Below are 13,879 nucleotides of genomic sequence, written 5' to 3'. Positions count from 1 at the left end.
CATTTCCTTTTGAGGCTTCATAGCTTTCCCAGTGTATTTTGGTGCCTTTTTCAATTTTACCTTTGGTAGTTTAGCCAGTTTGACTTTCTGTTACTAAACCTATCTTGGAATTCTGACCATGGTCTTGCCTTTGCCTCTGTTTACATTTTTCAACTGAGTGAAAAAGATCAGTGACCAAAAAGTTTCTAAGCAACCTGACTGACAGTAGACTCTTTGTCTAAGTGTTTATTCTAAAAAATGAAAACATGAAACTGAAGTGAAATGTCAATTTAAAAGGTTAAGCTTCAATAAAAAAAAATGTCACACAATAGACTTTGGGTTCACCTTTTTGTTTAATGTATATATGAAACCAGATGATGATTTAATTAAAAGCGAAAATGTCACCCTGCTTCCGTTTACCCTTGGCAGTGCAGATGTTGAAATGTCACCATGATCCTGCTTAAATTAAGAAAAATACCTGCAACACTGGTAGATTCATTTAACCCTGATTTACAGAACAAATGGGCTGCACCCTTCAGATTCTCATAATAGATACTGTTCATTTAAATTCTGAGGTGCCGTTGCATGAAAATAGATTCATCTCTACATGACAAAAGCTAACACAGGAAACATTGACGCTGAGGCTTTTGATGAAACACTCAGTGGCTTTTTATTTTTCGAAAGGTCGATGCCGAAATTTTTTCTATAGACACTTTTAAACAGTTTAATGTTAGCACTACCAGTGATGATTTTAAATATTTTGTTGGTATGCTCTACAAGAGCACCTGTAAAATCAGAGGAAGAGGATATAAAAGGTTAGAGGATGCAATGGAAGAACCCCAACAAACAAACCTTTCACTGTCTTCAGCAGCAGTGAAGACCTCAGGTTATAGGCTAGTAATTCACCACACAGGAAGTCATTTTGGGTTACTGCTGTGGGCTGCTTAACTGAGAATCAGACTTGAAGCAGTTTTTGTAAGTGTATCGGAGCATAAGAGCTCTGTACTTATGTGACCAAACAGGAAACACCAGATAGAAACTAACAAGAAATTTCTGGACACTCACGGATGCGTGTTGTACTGAAAAGGTAGGTGATTTATACTGCTGTATTTGTGAATATTAATGCTAACAACACACCAGAAAAGCACAGATGTTGGTGGACTTGTGGAAAATATGTGAAAAGATTAGAATTTTAAGAAGATAACGGCTTTAAAGGTTAGTTTTTATTGTGACGTTTAAATTGCAATTTACGCGATCAACCGCATCATATGTTTAACTGGAGAATGTGAATTAGATGTTGATGGAGCATTTTTATATTAAATTAATAAATTAAAGAGAGCCCACCTTGCTAAAATGCAAAAGATAAAACGAAATATCATATATTTCGAAATACTATGCGTTTAATATAAATCACTGTTTAAATACTGTACAATATTTACCTGTGCTTGGGGTACTTTTAAAAAAAGTGAATCAAGGATTTATCACGTTTTGACACCCACACCCAACAACTCTTACTGTTATTTGCATTTTTAGTATTAAAACTGTATTTACTAGTAAAAAATGTGATCAAACACGGACTAATATAAAAGAAAAACGGTTACAGGATTTAGAGAGCTGTATAAATGCATATATACTGCACTACAAACAACAAACAAACCAACAACAAACCAACAGAAGACAAATTTTACAAACTATACAATAGTGATCACAATTTTACTACAAACAGTTCCAGTATTTAGAGTATTTCCCGGTTTAACTGCTTTGATAAAATGTCTCTCTCTCTCTGAAGTTGATACCAACAGCAAAGACCAGGTCGCCAGTCCTTATGTAGTCAGATGGTTGGAGTTGCCACAAATCCCCTGCACCCAATTTCCACGGGGCAGAAGATTATTTTTGCTGACTAACTGGCAGAGCTGCAGTGTTAAATTCAATCCTGAGTGTGAGCCTTCCTTTTGGGACTGTGAGGTCATAGCCGGTAATGTCTGCTCGCATTGTCACTGTTCTTGGGCCTCTCCACAACATCCTCAATTTAGGGCAAGTTTCCTGTTTTGTTTCTTTCACAGTTTCAAGAAGATTCAAAGATAAAAACCTGTGAAAGGCTGATTGATTGCCCCAGTGTTTCCTCTTTCCCTTGAAATATTTATATATTATGTGTATATCATATATACATCTCGGTTAAAATGCTTAAATGTTGCACAAACTGAGGTTATGTGACTAAGCCTCGTGTCAGCCTCTATGCAGAAGGCTAATATCAACATTAAGCATAACGGCCCAGGTTTTCCCATTCCCTTACTTCCTTTTTGATTTAGCCACTGCTTATTTATTTTGGAGAGTTTAACTGAGTATAACTTACTGAGAAAGCCAGTGTAACTGCAGAAGCATTAATACCTGATGCTGTGGGATTAGAACGTGTTGAAACATAGCTAATGACTGTGATTTCACAGTGCAGGTACTTGGACACAGCTCTGTAAGGGTTGTATATTGTTTTAATCCACACAAATGTGGGATTGTTGTGCTGAATAGAATTTAATTTTCTTTCATGAAGCCAACAATCCCTTTACTGACATTTACTGATATTTGTTAGGCTTAAGTTAAATACTGTAAAGAGCAAGTTGTGTTTCGACACTTTCCCCACTTTTGCTAGAGAGAAAATATATGAATTAAATTAAATGAACATTTGATGTGGTTGCTTTGTATGCATTTCATTAACACATGCTAGTAAATTATTCAGTTTTTATGTATTTATTTGTTCTCGTAAAATTACATATTGATACATTTAATCTTTAATCACAAATATGCTTTTAAGGGGAGCTTAAATTATATCTTTTATTACCTTAATAGGGAAATGATCATGAACGCAAATGGAAAGATACAAATACACTGATAGTGAACAAATCAATCAAAAGTGTACCTGGACAATACATTTAACTAAACATTTTTTCAGCCAAAATATTCGAACTTGCAGTACAATATACATTTTTTGTGACTTTGGCGTTAATCAGCTTTTTAAGGTTAAGGTAGGCACTTAGAACGCTGAAGGATGAGCTTAGAAAAAGGATCCGGCTTAAGAAAGAAACTTTTCACATGTTTTACAACACGATCTTTCTCTATCATTAACCGTTATACTTTTGTTGCACAAACCCAAACTCGGGTTAATGGTGTGACACCCTAACCCTCAACCACCTCCTTCGACTAACTTTCTATTCAAAAACAAGCTCGATCATAATCATGATATGTTTATTTCAATACGACAGTCTATTTGCATTTGCAGTTTAGTTGCGGAGGACTGTGTGTGAGATGCTGGTGGTGGTCAGATGTTGGGTTGGGGAAACATTATTCGGTGGTGTTATGTTGTTTAGTAGTGCCTGAACATCATAACAAAGTTAATAATGCTATAGTTACTATACGTAAAGTTATTATATCTTTACAGAAAAAAAATCTTTATTTTAGGTGAATATTTTACAATAACCATTCATATTTTCCTTCAAAACACAACTCACAAGACATTCAGAATTTGTTTCTTAAAAGTATTTTTTACAATATGCTGATGACACCCGACTGTACTAATCCATGTGAGCATATTAATCAGATTAACTGCCTGCTGCATTAATGTTAAACTATATATTATCCTTTAGTCTTAAGAAATGTTCTTGATCACTAGTGTAGTAGAAAATGTTTAAAACATGTTGTTGATCACTTTAAGGGTGAAACATTTTTATACGGGGACGTGGAAAATTTGTCTGTTGTGTATTATATATTATAGTTTTGGTATTTGGTGTAAATTTGGTATTTTGGTGTTAAATTTCACGGGTTTATACATTCCAATTTATTTTCAAATGAAATTTCCTGAAAGGAACCATATAATTTGGTAAAATAATTCAGGTAAAATACAGGGTGATGAGCAGGTAGAGGTCGAGTTATATAATTAAAAAGCTTGTACAACACTGAGAAATGTTTTCAGAGAACAGCCAGTGAGCTAAACATGCAATAAGTGAAATTCTATATAATACAAGATTCTAATAACCAAACACTTTCCAAAAAACTTTAAGAGGCTGTAGTAAAGGAAGTGGTAAACTTGAAGGGGAACGTCACAATAAAAATGTTTTATATTTTAATAGTTTTAGGATAGAAATTTTTACTGAATGTCAAGACATAAACTAAACACATGCTTCACCAATGGGTTAAATATCTGTCCATCCTTTTACAACCCAGGTGCTTCTAAAAGAATTTAAATATTGAATCTGCCAACATTATATAATAGGTTTCACAGTAAATATATAATATAATATCTTGAACATTACAATTGTAATTCACGGCTTGCTTTAATTAGGTACAAAGACATATTTTTTCTGCAAGTGTAACTGTTGAGATCCAAGGACAAACTGTGTTGGAAGGCCACATTATTCAGCAGTCCACCAAACTAATGATGTTTTTCATTTCTGTTTCGCCCCCTCGTTAGCTACACAGAGAGGAAACAGCCATGTGTCTGCTGTGATAATGGTGAGTTATGGCATCCATATCCACTGCATTTCTCTGCTGGTTCCACATGAATGTTCCCAAGGGAAACTCTGGGAGTTTGCAAACCCCTTGATAATTACCTTTGAGCACAAAAATGAATAAAGGGTGAGATTCTGCTCCGTCATTGTTAGTGCACCAAGAACAAACCAGAGCAGAGCAGCATTACTCTCTGTAGTTTTACTGTAATTTGCAAGTGTTGTTTTTTTTGTTGCATTCATATTAAATTTCAAATATTGAAGTAATTTTCTTAGTTTTTATTTTTACACGATCACACTTTTCTAAATCTAAACAAACTCATTCAGCTGCTACATGGTAATGTCATTTAAAGGAGCGTCTTCCCATTGACTCTCGTAATGCCCCTTTGTGTTGTGTCCTTGTGAATCTCTCCTTTTTTTAAAAAGTTTCATACACATGCACATTAGTAATCCAAATTTAAAGGGAAGCAGTGAAACTGTGAGGTTCCATCACAGTCTCTGTCTCTGCTGTGCCCATACTGTACACTACGCATATGATGTATGAAAACCTTCGTTTTGATTGACTACCTCCTAATAACTGCTGTATCTGAGGACTGAAGGAATGTCAATCTCTGCATTTTGAGATGAGAAATGCAAAACGATAAAAATGATTAATTTCTTTTAGCTACAGCTGTTGGGTATGAATAAAGTTCCTACCGTAGAGTCAGAATCTCATTTTGTGAACATTGCTTTATAAGATGTGTTGGCACATTCTTGCAGCTTGCAAAAATATCTCGAACCAGCCAAGCGTGCTGTTAACTCTCAGGGTGGATCATTACACGAGAAAAAAGAGAGAAACTGAGCTTCCAAAAAAAAAAAAACATTTCCTTCCTGTGGCGAAATATTCAGGTTGATGGTGCACCTGCTGGACAAAAACATCAATTTGCTATTGGGAAAAGCCAATCTGGACTCTCTTCTTCATTACAAAAGGAGCCAGATTTGATGTGGAGCACACAGCTTTTAAACGGAATGAGAGAAGCTACTTTAAATGGCTGTAATCCATGCACCCAGTGATAACGTATTCATGCTAATCTCACCCATTTTTTCCAGCTTCACCACAGGTGCACAGAAATACCAAACACGGTCGCGATGTACTTTGGCACATGTGCTATTTAATCATAGAAATAGACAATATTTATTATTTAACACTCTGACACTTTTTTCTAAAGCTGACTGTAAATATGTGCAAACTTGTGTCTGTCTGACTGTGAAGTCAGGCAGCAGGCTGTTTTGCAATACCTCGTGACAGCTTCCTGTACTTCTCAAAGATGAGTATGTATATTATACAGGTAGAATGTATTGCTGTATGTTGGGTAACATAGAAGCAAGTACTTTACAGATTTCCTTTAATCCAGAGTAGTACATCTGTCCAATGAACTAATGAATGCAAAATGAGAATTAAATTAAGTATAAATCTTTGTGACACATTGTCCTACTGGGTTATTAATTTCTAAGACTTTAGGGTTAAAATAGGATGAAGACAAACATATATCTAGGCTCAGATATTCATTTTTTTACAAGGTCACAAGTTTCTGATGTGTTTCTATTGTACATTTAGCTGCAAATGTTTTCTGCACAGGATCACAGCAAACCAGACAGAAAGAGAAATCAAAGATGTGTTAACTATAGCAGCGTTGTGGAGCCTGAATACGACGTTGTGGATGACCAGGAGGAAATGATAAATGTGCACATACTTCCTGCAAGACCCATGAACGATGAAAGAGAGTATGCAGGTAGAGAAGAAAACAGTCACATGTCATTTCCTTGCATTCATTCAGTGTTTCATGACTGCAGGTTTAATTATGTCCTAGTTTATATTCAGTTTTACTTTTGTCTCTCTGTGGTTTGATTTGTTTTTGTTATTGTACTTTCATTCACACTGACGGTAAATTTAAACCGGGACATACAGAACTAGAACTAAATGTACCTTTTGTTGCATCAGTACACAGAAGTTCAGTGGATAAAGTTACTATTTTAGTTTGGAGCCGTTCACAGGCTGAACGGCAGTAAATCTCCAAATAGCTCAGTGGGCTGAGACTGAGTAATTCTGTCCATCTGAAGGTGTGAATATGACCTTTAAATTGATTCCAAGTCCCCTTTGCAAGACCCATAATCTTTGTCTACGCTCGTTTTATAAAAATGTATTACCTGCAAAACTAGTTGTAAATACACTATAGTAACCTTTAACAATCAACTTGGAAACTAAATCGCAAACTTCTCCAAACTTTAAAATGTGTTTGCACTCTAGTTGCCACAGTGTTGGTGAGCATGTTTCACGTCTGTACTCAGAAAAGCCCTGGTGAACATAATTAGAAAGAAGCTGAATGAAGTGCAGACAAAAAATTACTGCTCCACCACAAACTGTGGTGAGAATGAAAGCAGTGTGGATCTGAGAGAGAGCGCTCATGCTGAGTGAGCATGATCTGCCAGTGGGTCTCCAGGGGCCATCTGTTGGTTGCGTCAGACTGCGGGAGATTACAATTATCCAAGAGCCAACGGGGGAGAGAGGGAAGCATGTAGTGTGAACAGACTCCTTTACTCCCCTGCATGGATGTGCCCCACAGCCAGGGGCCTCACAGCTGCATGTCTATGACTTTATACTGAATGTGGCTTTTAAATTTGTTCTCACTTGGAGTGTTCTCCCTCTGTAATCAATACACTCGGCTGCAGCAGCGTGCCGCTGGGACTGACAAGTTACGAAAAATGATTCAGAATCAAAGAGTGTTTAAACTCCTAACTAACGCTGGAACCACTGAAACTACTGTTATTACTGTTGCTGATGACAAGTGTGTTCACCACAGTTTCTTTTCCTTTCAAGACAGGGATCTTCCAAGGTCAAAATCAGCTCAGAGCCTTTCATCGCTCTCCACTGTAAGATTCCTCTGTTGTTTGCTTTAAATGAAACAATTAAAACTGAACTGAATGGCTGTGTATGCTCTCTGTGCTGCCCCCTGCACTCCACTCCTGATGTACCCTCATCAATCAGCACCTTAAATTGCCATTGCTTTTCAAAATCTTTTTAATTTGAATCTTTTGATTTCTGCAAGTCTATTATTATTATTATTATTATTATTATTATTATTATTATTATTATTATTATTATTATTATTATTATTATTATTATAAACAGGGAATCTCCAACAACGTCCTTAGATGTCCACCTAGGGAATTCCCACATGCTAAAGGTAATGTATTAAATACTTTCAGTTGAAATAGTTGTGAAAAAGATGTTACATACATGCATTACAACATGCAGTTGCTTAGCTCATTACAGGTTTTGCTGAAATAGTCAGGCTTGGTCTGGTACCAGATGTGTATGGTGACGGCCTAGTCTTAGCAAATGTTGGTAAACTTTTAAAAATATTGCTGTGAACAATTACTGGGACATTACCAAAGCAGTTTACTGTCTTTTTCTCTACTTGGCCACAGGATGCTACTCTGCACAAGTTAGGCAGCGTCATGTATGATTCAATATTTTAAGGGCAGGTTGACCATTTTTCAAGTCTGTCTTAACAAAACAAACATACATGCATGCATACAGTGTACTCACTCCTTTGGACCTTTCCTATATAAATCATAGGCATGGGAGAATATAAGCCTTTAATCTTTCACATTAAGTAGATTTCTTCAAAAGTTGCAGCTTTTTAACTTCAACTGCAATTTGATAAGCGCTGTCAAGGGAATTTCAGGACATCCATTTGATTTAATAAACGCAGTGACTGCCCTGTGCCCTCAGTCCTGTGGACACCCACCTGTAGCTTTAGGACACCTGTAATAATTGTAAACCTATAATCTATCATCAAAGTCTCTGTTCATTATATTGGTTTAGAGCACATTCTCTACACATATCACTGATCGAATTTAACACTTAAGCATTACAGTGTCAGACTTGCTCTGGTACAAGACATTATTGTGATGGCCTAATATAAAAAAATGTTTGCAAAAAAAAAAATATTAACAGAATCACTGTTTTACATTTTCATGGTGTTTACTTGATGCCAAATGAGTTTTGGCTTGATAGTGTCTATTGTTTTTGTTATAACCAAATTTGTGTAAAGTCTGTGAATGGTAAAAGTAATCAATGAAGCCTAAATACATTTTGTTGGGGCTGATATCATATTTCTTTTCTAAAAGTGTTCTTCAGTAGTATACTGAAGTCTGTTTTTGAAACACAGGGCCTGCTATCAACAGGGATCTGAAACCTGGCAGAAAAAAGACCAGATTAGGTAACACAACTACCCAAAATGAACTTCCCATTCCACTTTGCCTGTCTGGGTCACAATACCATCTCTAACACTCACATGTCACTTTTTCAGAAAGATTCACAACTGTGCAGTCAGGAGACCAGGTAAATATCCGTGCAATGTACAGACTGTGGTAATTCCAGATCATGAAGTCCTGTAACTGATCACTTTTCTTTTTTTTTGCAGTGTACAAGGAGGTAAATTGCTCATCTACAATTAAACTTAATCGTTAACAGGTTTTGAATGAACTCACTATACCATAGAAGTATGTGTGTTCTTTCAGGTGCCCTGAGTCACCTCCATTTACCCTGGAATTAGTGAATCACTTGCCCGGACTGTCCCTGCAGGACCCCTGCAGGAGAGAGTGAGTGCTGTTTTATGTTTATCTATTCAGGCTAAAATGTAGTAGGACAGGAAGGACAAAGACTTTGACCGTGACTTTTACCAGTTATCATCTACACTGATTGATTTTGCTGTATCTGATCTTATGATCTAGATTATGGCCTTCTGATTGTATGTAAATGGTGAAGAGTAAAAGGAGGCCATCTTAGGTTTGGTTGGTGTAGCAGTAACACCCTCTGCTGGTTAGAAAAGCAATCACAGCAAACACTGGAGGTTTTCTTAGACAAAGTACAGTATAATGTATGGTTTCCATATATTACAGGAAGCAGCAGAAAGCATCCCTCAGTGTAAGTAACCAAACATTAAGCATTATTTCAATCATAGCTAAACCATAATATGTCAAAGTCTCTAATTTCCATTTTTTATTTATAATTCAGAATAAATTAATTATAACTGACTCTGATATTATTGCAATATTTGGTTTGGTAAAATATGAAATAGAATATATAAATTAAATCTTTAAATGTTATTATTTTTTTTTATTATTAACTACAACAGAATCCTACATCTTTACCACTTAAATGTACTGTCTTTTTAATATTTCTAGGCAGAATTTGGTGTGCATAGCAAAGGTAAGTACTTATTTTGAAATGGCAAAAGAGTAAAACAAAGATTTTTTTTTCATCAGCGTAATATTTAATGCACAATTTGCTATTACAAATGCTTCTCCCTCCGAAATTAATTAAAGTTAAAGGACGCCTTCACTGATTTTGAAATTGCTTCTTTTGGTTCTAGTTGTGGTAGTACATGCACATAAATGCCATTAAACCTCCCTCTTACTTCCCTACATTAAAATCGCTCTCTACTTTTAGCTGAAAAAATGCCTCCAGATGACATCAGTTGGAGGAACCTTCAGTTCAGATTAGGTTATCTTTTTGCTTACACTATGGAGTTTGTAATCATGGCCAACCTGCTTTTCCAGAGCTCCCTTAGATGACATACTCTGAACTCATAATGATAGAATTTTTACTTAAGGGGCCGCAAACTAAAGTCCAAAAGTTTTACTATAACCTTTTTTTTTTACACTCCTTGACAATTTCTGATAATTGATGGAAGAAGATCAAGAGCATTTATACTACTACTGAATATGTAGTAACAGTATTATGTTAGCTTTACAGACAAGTTTGCATCACCCAACAAGCAGTTTCAATGTATGGGGATTCAAACTTAATCCTGAATTGAACAAAATAACATTGCACATTCAACATCAGAAGTAACAAAATGGTCAAGGAGTGTATATACATCTAACATATTCCAGAGAAACATTTAATTCTAAATGTGCTTTTAGGTCTGCAGAGGGTTGAGAGTCTTTCCAATCAAAGACATTCTTTGGATCTGGACTCTCATGTCATAGAACAAAGGTGGGACTTTCTTTTATCAGACTTTTCAGGACATTAAGTCTTGTATAAATCATTAAAAAATCTTTCTCTCTTAACCTATAGGTTACAGCAAAGTTTAGGTAAGTAATGTTACACGCCAGCCATATTGTTATACAATTGCTGATTAAATAAGTGAACACTGTTATCTGCTTAAAGAAAGGGTGCCATCAAAACGTCATCACCATGAGTGGCCTCAGACCAAAGAAGATATTAACCAGCATGAATTTGTCCCAAAAGAAAAGCCTCAACAGGTAAAATGACTGCTGCTACATAATGATTTATTTAAAAGAATGTATCTTTGAATACAGTATTAGATTATGTATCACATTATATACATGCAGACATATTGTGAAGAGGATTGGTATGTTGGGCCCTGTAACCGAACCGATGCTGACCACGCTTTACACCTGATGAACAAGGTATTTCTGTAAGACAATACAATAATAAAAAAATAATTCTAATTAAAAATAAAATAAATACACGTTTATTTTTATTGCTGAAGATTAGAGGAGGAAATCAACTGAAGTTTTATATCTGTGCAATAATTATGAAGTTACTTATTTACTTGACTTATTTTGAGTAGTTTATATCAAAACTCTACCTACCAGTATCTCAGAAACTCCTATCCCGTTTGTTTAACCTGCATATCAACCAAGTATAAAAACAACAGGTCGTAGGTTTATTGATGGTTATGGGCCATATAATGTTTTGGCTAGGCTGGAAAAGTATTTAACCAAATGTCAAACTGTGTGTCTGTAATGACATTAGGATGGTGCCTTTTTGGTGCGAGACTGTTCCCTCAGCAGCAGCAGTGAACCTTTGGTGTTGGCTGTGTATCATGAGAAGAAGGTGTACAATGTGAAAATTCGGTTCATCGAGAGCACCAGGAAGTATGCACTGGGACGATCGAATGACGTGAGTGGACAATTTCAGAGATCACGAAAGATCAACAAGCACTCTCTGAAGCATTTCATTCACTGTATCACGTCTTATTCCTTCTCAGATGTTTGACTCTGTGGCAGAAATCATCAGGTTTCACTCCATATTCCCAATAATACTCATCAGCGGGAGAAATTTGACTGGAAACAAATACCCAGAAAACTGTGTACTAACATTTGCGGTAACAAGAAAGGATGTCAACCAGCTGTTGCAGTGATGCATGCATCGAATCAAAACGCTCACTGAAGTTCATCATGAGCATGTTAGTAAAAAGCTGTGTATAAAAGAGTGACAGTCATTGCTTGAGTCAATAAAAATCTGCCATGTAAGATTTTAAAATTAGGAGATATGTTCTTTTTTCTTTTTCACTTTTGGTCAATTAAGACACGAAACCATCAGAAATAGGGACGTCACATTGCACTTCCCCAGGGAACCAAAGTTTCCTAATTAATTTATTTTTGGCTCGACCAAAACCCAAACATGATTACTTACAAGTAAAACAGAGAAAGGCAGCACATATATATTATATTACGGCACCAATTATTGCTGAAGCAATTTCTAAGCTTGGATGGTCAACTGGAAAAAACAGGGCAACTGTCCCGTGGCTCTAAAATATCCAAGCCAAAATATTACAACCACCTCCTAATATAATGCACCGATTATGACCTCAACAATAAACAATAGAATTATCACTTTTCTGAAAGTTTCAACTTGGAAGTGAGAAATTATAACTTTGGCAGAGCTTCCCTATTGATTATCCAGCCCCCCCAGAGCCCTCACACCACTCACGCACACACACACACACACATCTATAGTGTTTGCTCCACCAGAAATAAAACAACCCAACAAAATATCCCTCCTCCCCTAGTGGCCCCTCACCTGCATTAAGGACCCGTGAAAAGGATGTGCACCAAATCTTTCTGAGACCAAACAGTATGAAGACCCCAGGCCCAGACGGAGTGTCTGGCCTTTGTCTCAAAGTCTTTGCTGACCAGTTGGCTCCACGTTTACAAAGATTTTCAACATACTGTATCATTGGAGCTGTACTGGGTTCCAGATATTTTAATATGGTCCTAGATTATTCCAGCTTCTAAGAAATCTTCTATCAAAGAACTATATGAAAACACATCGATCGCCCTGATGTTTGTGGTTATGAAGTCCTTTAAGAACATGATACTGGACCAATCTAAGAACATCACAGGAACCTTGCTAGACTCCCTGGTGTTTGGCTTTAGGGCAAGAAGGACAGTGGGGGATGCAGTCAACATGGGCTTGCACCACATCCTGCAAAAGCTGGAGTCCCCTGGAACATATCCAAGGGGTTTTTTTGTGGACCTAGCTCAGTATTTAACTCTAGCTGGACCAAACTAACCCAGCTCACCTGCCCCCAACCGTCAGTGCATTACAAACATTCTGACTGACAGGACACAACACACAAGTCACTGCAGACCCTCACTTACTGGCGTTAGTATAGTATTGAATCTAAACTGTACAATAACTGTATAAATATATATTTATATATATACAAACAACAAATACAAGCTATATATACTGTAAATTCACTCACTTAAATGGTACTTGGTTAAATGTGAATCTTTCATATTATTGTGAATCTGGAGATAAATTCCTTATATGCGCAAACATATTTGGTTCTAAAAAAATTATTCATATTAATATCTAACAAAAGGATATTTATAAAATTGGACCATTGGCTATCCATTAGGAATTCTTTACCTGTTGGATCTGGATTATCTTTCCAGTCTTGCTGACAAACTGTTTTTCTTTTAATGACACTTTACAATAGGTAAATGGTAAATGGTCTTTACTTTTAAGTCTAGGCTTAAAACCTTCCTGTTTAATAAAGCTTATAGTTAGTTATAGTCATGCTGCTATAGGCTTAGACTGCTGGGGGACCCACCCCCTGATGCACAACTCTTTTTCTCCTCTTGTCCCACAATTGTCACCACTGACATTAACTGTGTGTGTTGTCTCCCGTAGTTGTCTTTCTCCTTCTGTCTCCCTCTCTCTGTCCCTTTCAGCAGGTGTCCCACCCTGAGCCTGGTTCTGCTGGAGGATTCTTCCGCTAAAGGGAGTTTTTCCTCTCCACTGTTGCGTAGCGCTTGCTATAGGGAGAATTGTTGGGTTATCTCCATATATCTTTATAGTCTTGACTTTATTCTGTAAAGTGCCTTGAGATTACTTTGTTGTGAATTGGCGCTATATAAATAAAGTTGAATTGAATTAAAAATGGTAAATGGCCATATAGTGCTTTTATTCAAAGCGCTTTACAATGTTGATTCCCATTCTCCCATTCACACACACACTCACACACCGATGGCGGTGGCTGCCATGAAAAGTGCTCACCTGACCCACCGGGAGCAACTAGGGATTCTGTGTCTTGCCC

The 13,879-nt window shown here is 36.5% G+C and overlaps 1 protein-coding gene across 2 annotated transcripts; it reads left to right on the top strand.

The window, feature by feature from the left end:
• The first annotated feature begins 622 nt into the window (after nucleotides 1-622).
• On the top strand, nucleotides 623-13,730 carry LOC137134188 (cytokine-dependent hematopoietic cell linker). Of its 2 annotated transcripts, none has more exons than XM_067518759.1 (17): nucleotides 623-1,066; nucleotides 4,439-4,479; nucleotides 6,091-6,244; nucleotides 7,330-7,382; nucleotides 7,642-7,696; nucleotides 8,687-8,737; nucleotides 8,828-8,859; nucleotides 8,942-8,952; nucleotides 9,039-9,119; nucleotides 9,420-9,444; nucleotides 9,705-9,729; nucleotides 10,446-10,518; nucleotides 10,600-10,616; nucleotides 10,693-10,787; nucleotides 10,878-10,955; nucleotides 11,305-11,451; nucleotides 11,540-13,730. In XM_067518759.1, exons 2-17 carry the CDS (start codon nucleotides 4,477-4,479, stop codon nucleotides 11,690-11,692), a joined length of 1,053 nt encoding a protein of 350 aa, XP_067374860.1. In that variant the 5' UTR covers nucleotides 623-1,066; nucleotides 4,439-4,476; the 3' UTR covers nucleotides 11,693-13,730. The 2 variants fall into 2 exon arrangements, with proteins under 2 accessions (XP_067374860.1, XP_067374861.1); XM_067518760.1 differs by lacking the exon at nucleotides 623-1,066 and adding an exon at nucleotides 1,835-1,954.
• The last annotated feature ends 149 nt before the right edge of the window (nucleotides 13,731-13,879 follow it).

This window comes from Channa argus, chromosome 10 (genome assembly GCF_033026475.1).
Source record: "Channa argus isolate prfri chromosome 10, Channa argus male v1.0, whole genome shotgun sequence".
Classification (NCBI taxonomy): domain Eukaryota; kingdom Metazoa; phylum Chordata; class Actinopteri; order Anabantiformes; family Channidae; genus Channa; species Channa argus.
Note: the sequence above shows the minus strand (reverse complement) of the source record. Positions and strands in the feature narration are given on the sequence as shown.

What these genes read in the sequence shown, in the direction of transcription:
- LOC137134188 (XM_067518759.1), top strand. An exon ending in AGCAGAAAGCATCCCTCAGT is followed by an intron (nt 9,445 to 9,704) that starts GTAAGTAACCAA and finishes TAATATTTCTAG; the next exon opens with GCAGAATTTGGTGTGCATAG. An exon ending in ATTTGGTGTGCATAGCAAAG is followed by an intron (nt 9,730 to 10,445) that starts GTAAGTACTTAT and finishes ATGTGCTTTTAG; the next exon opens with GTCTGCAGAGGGTTGAGAGT.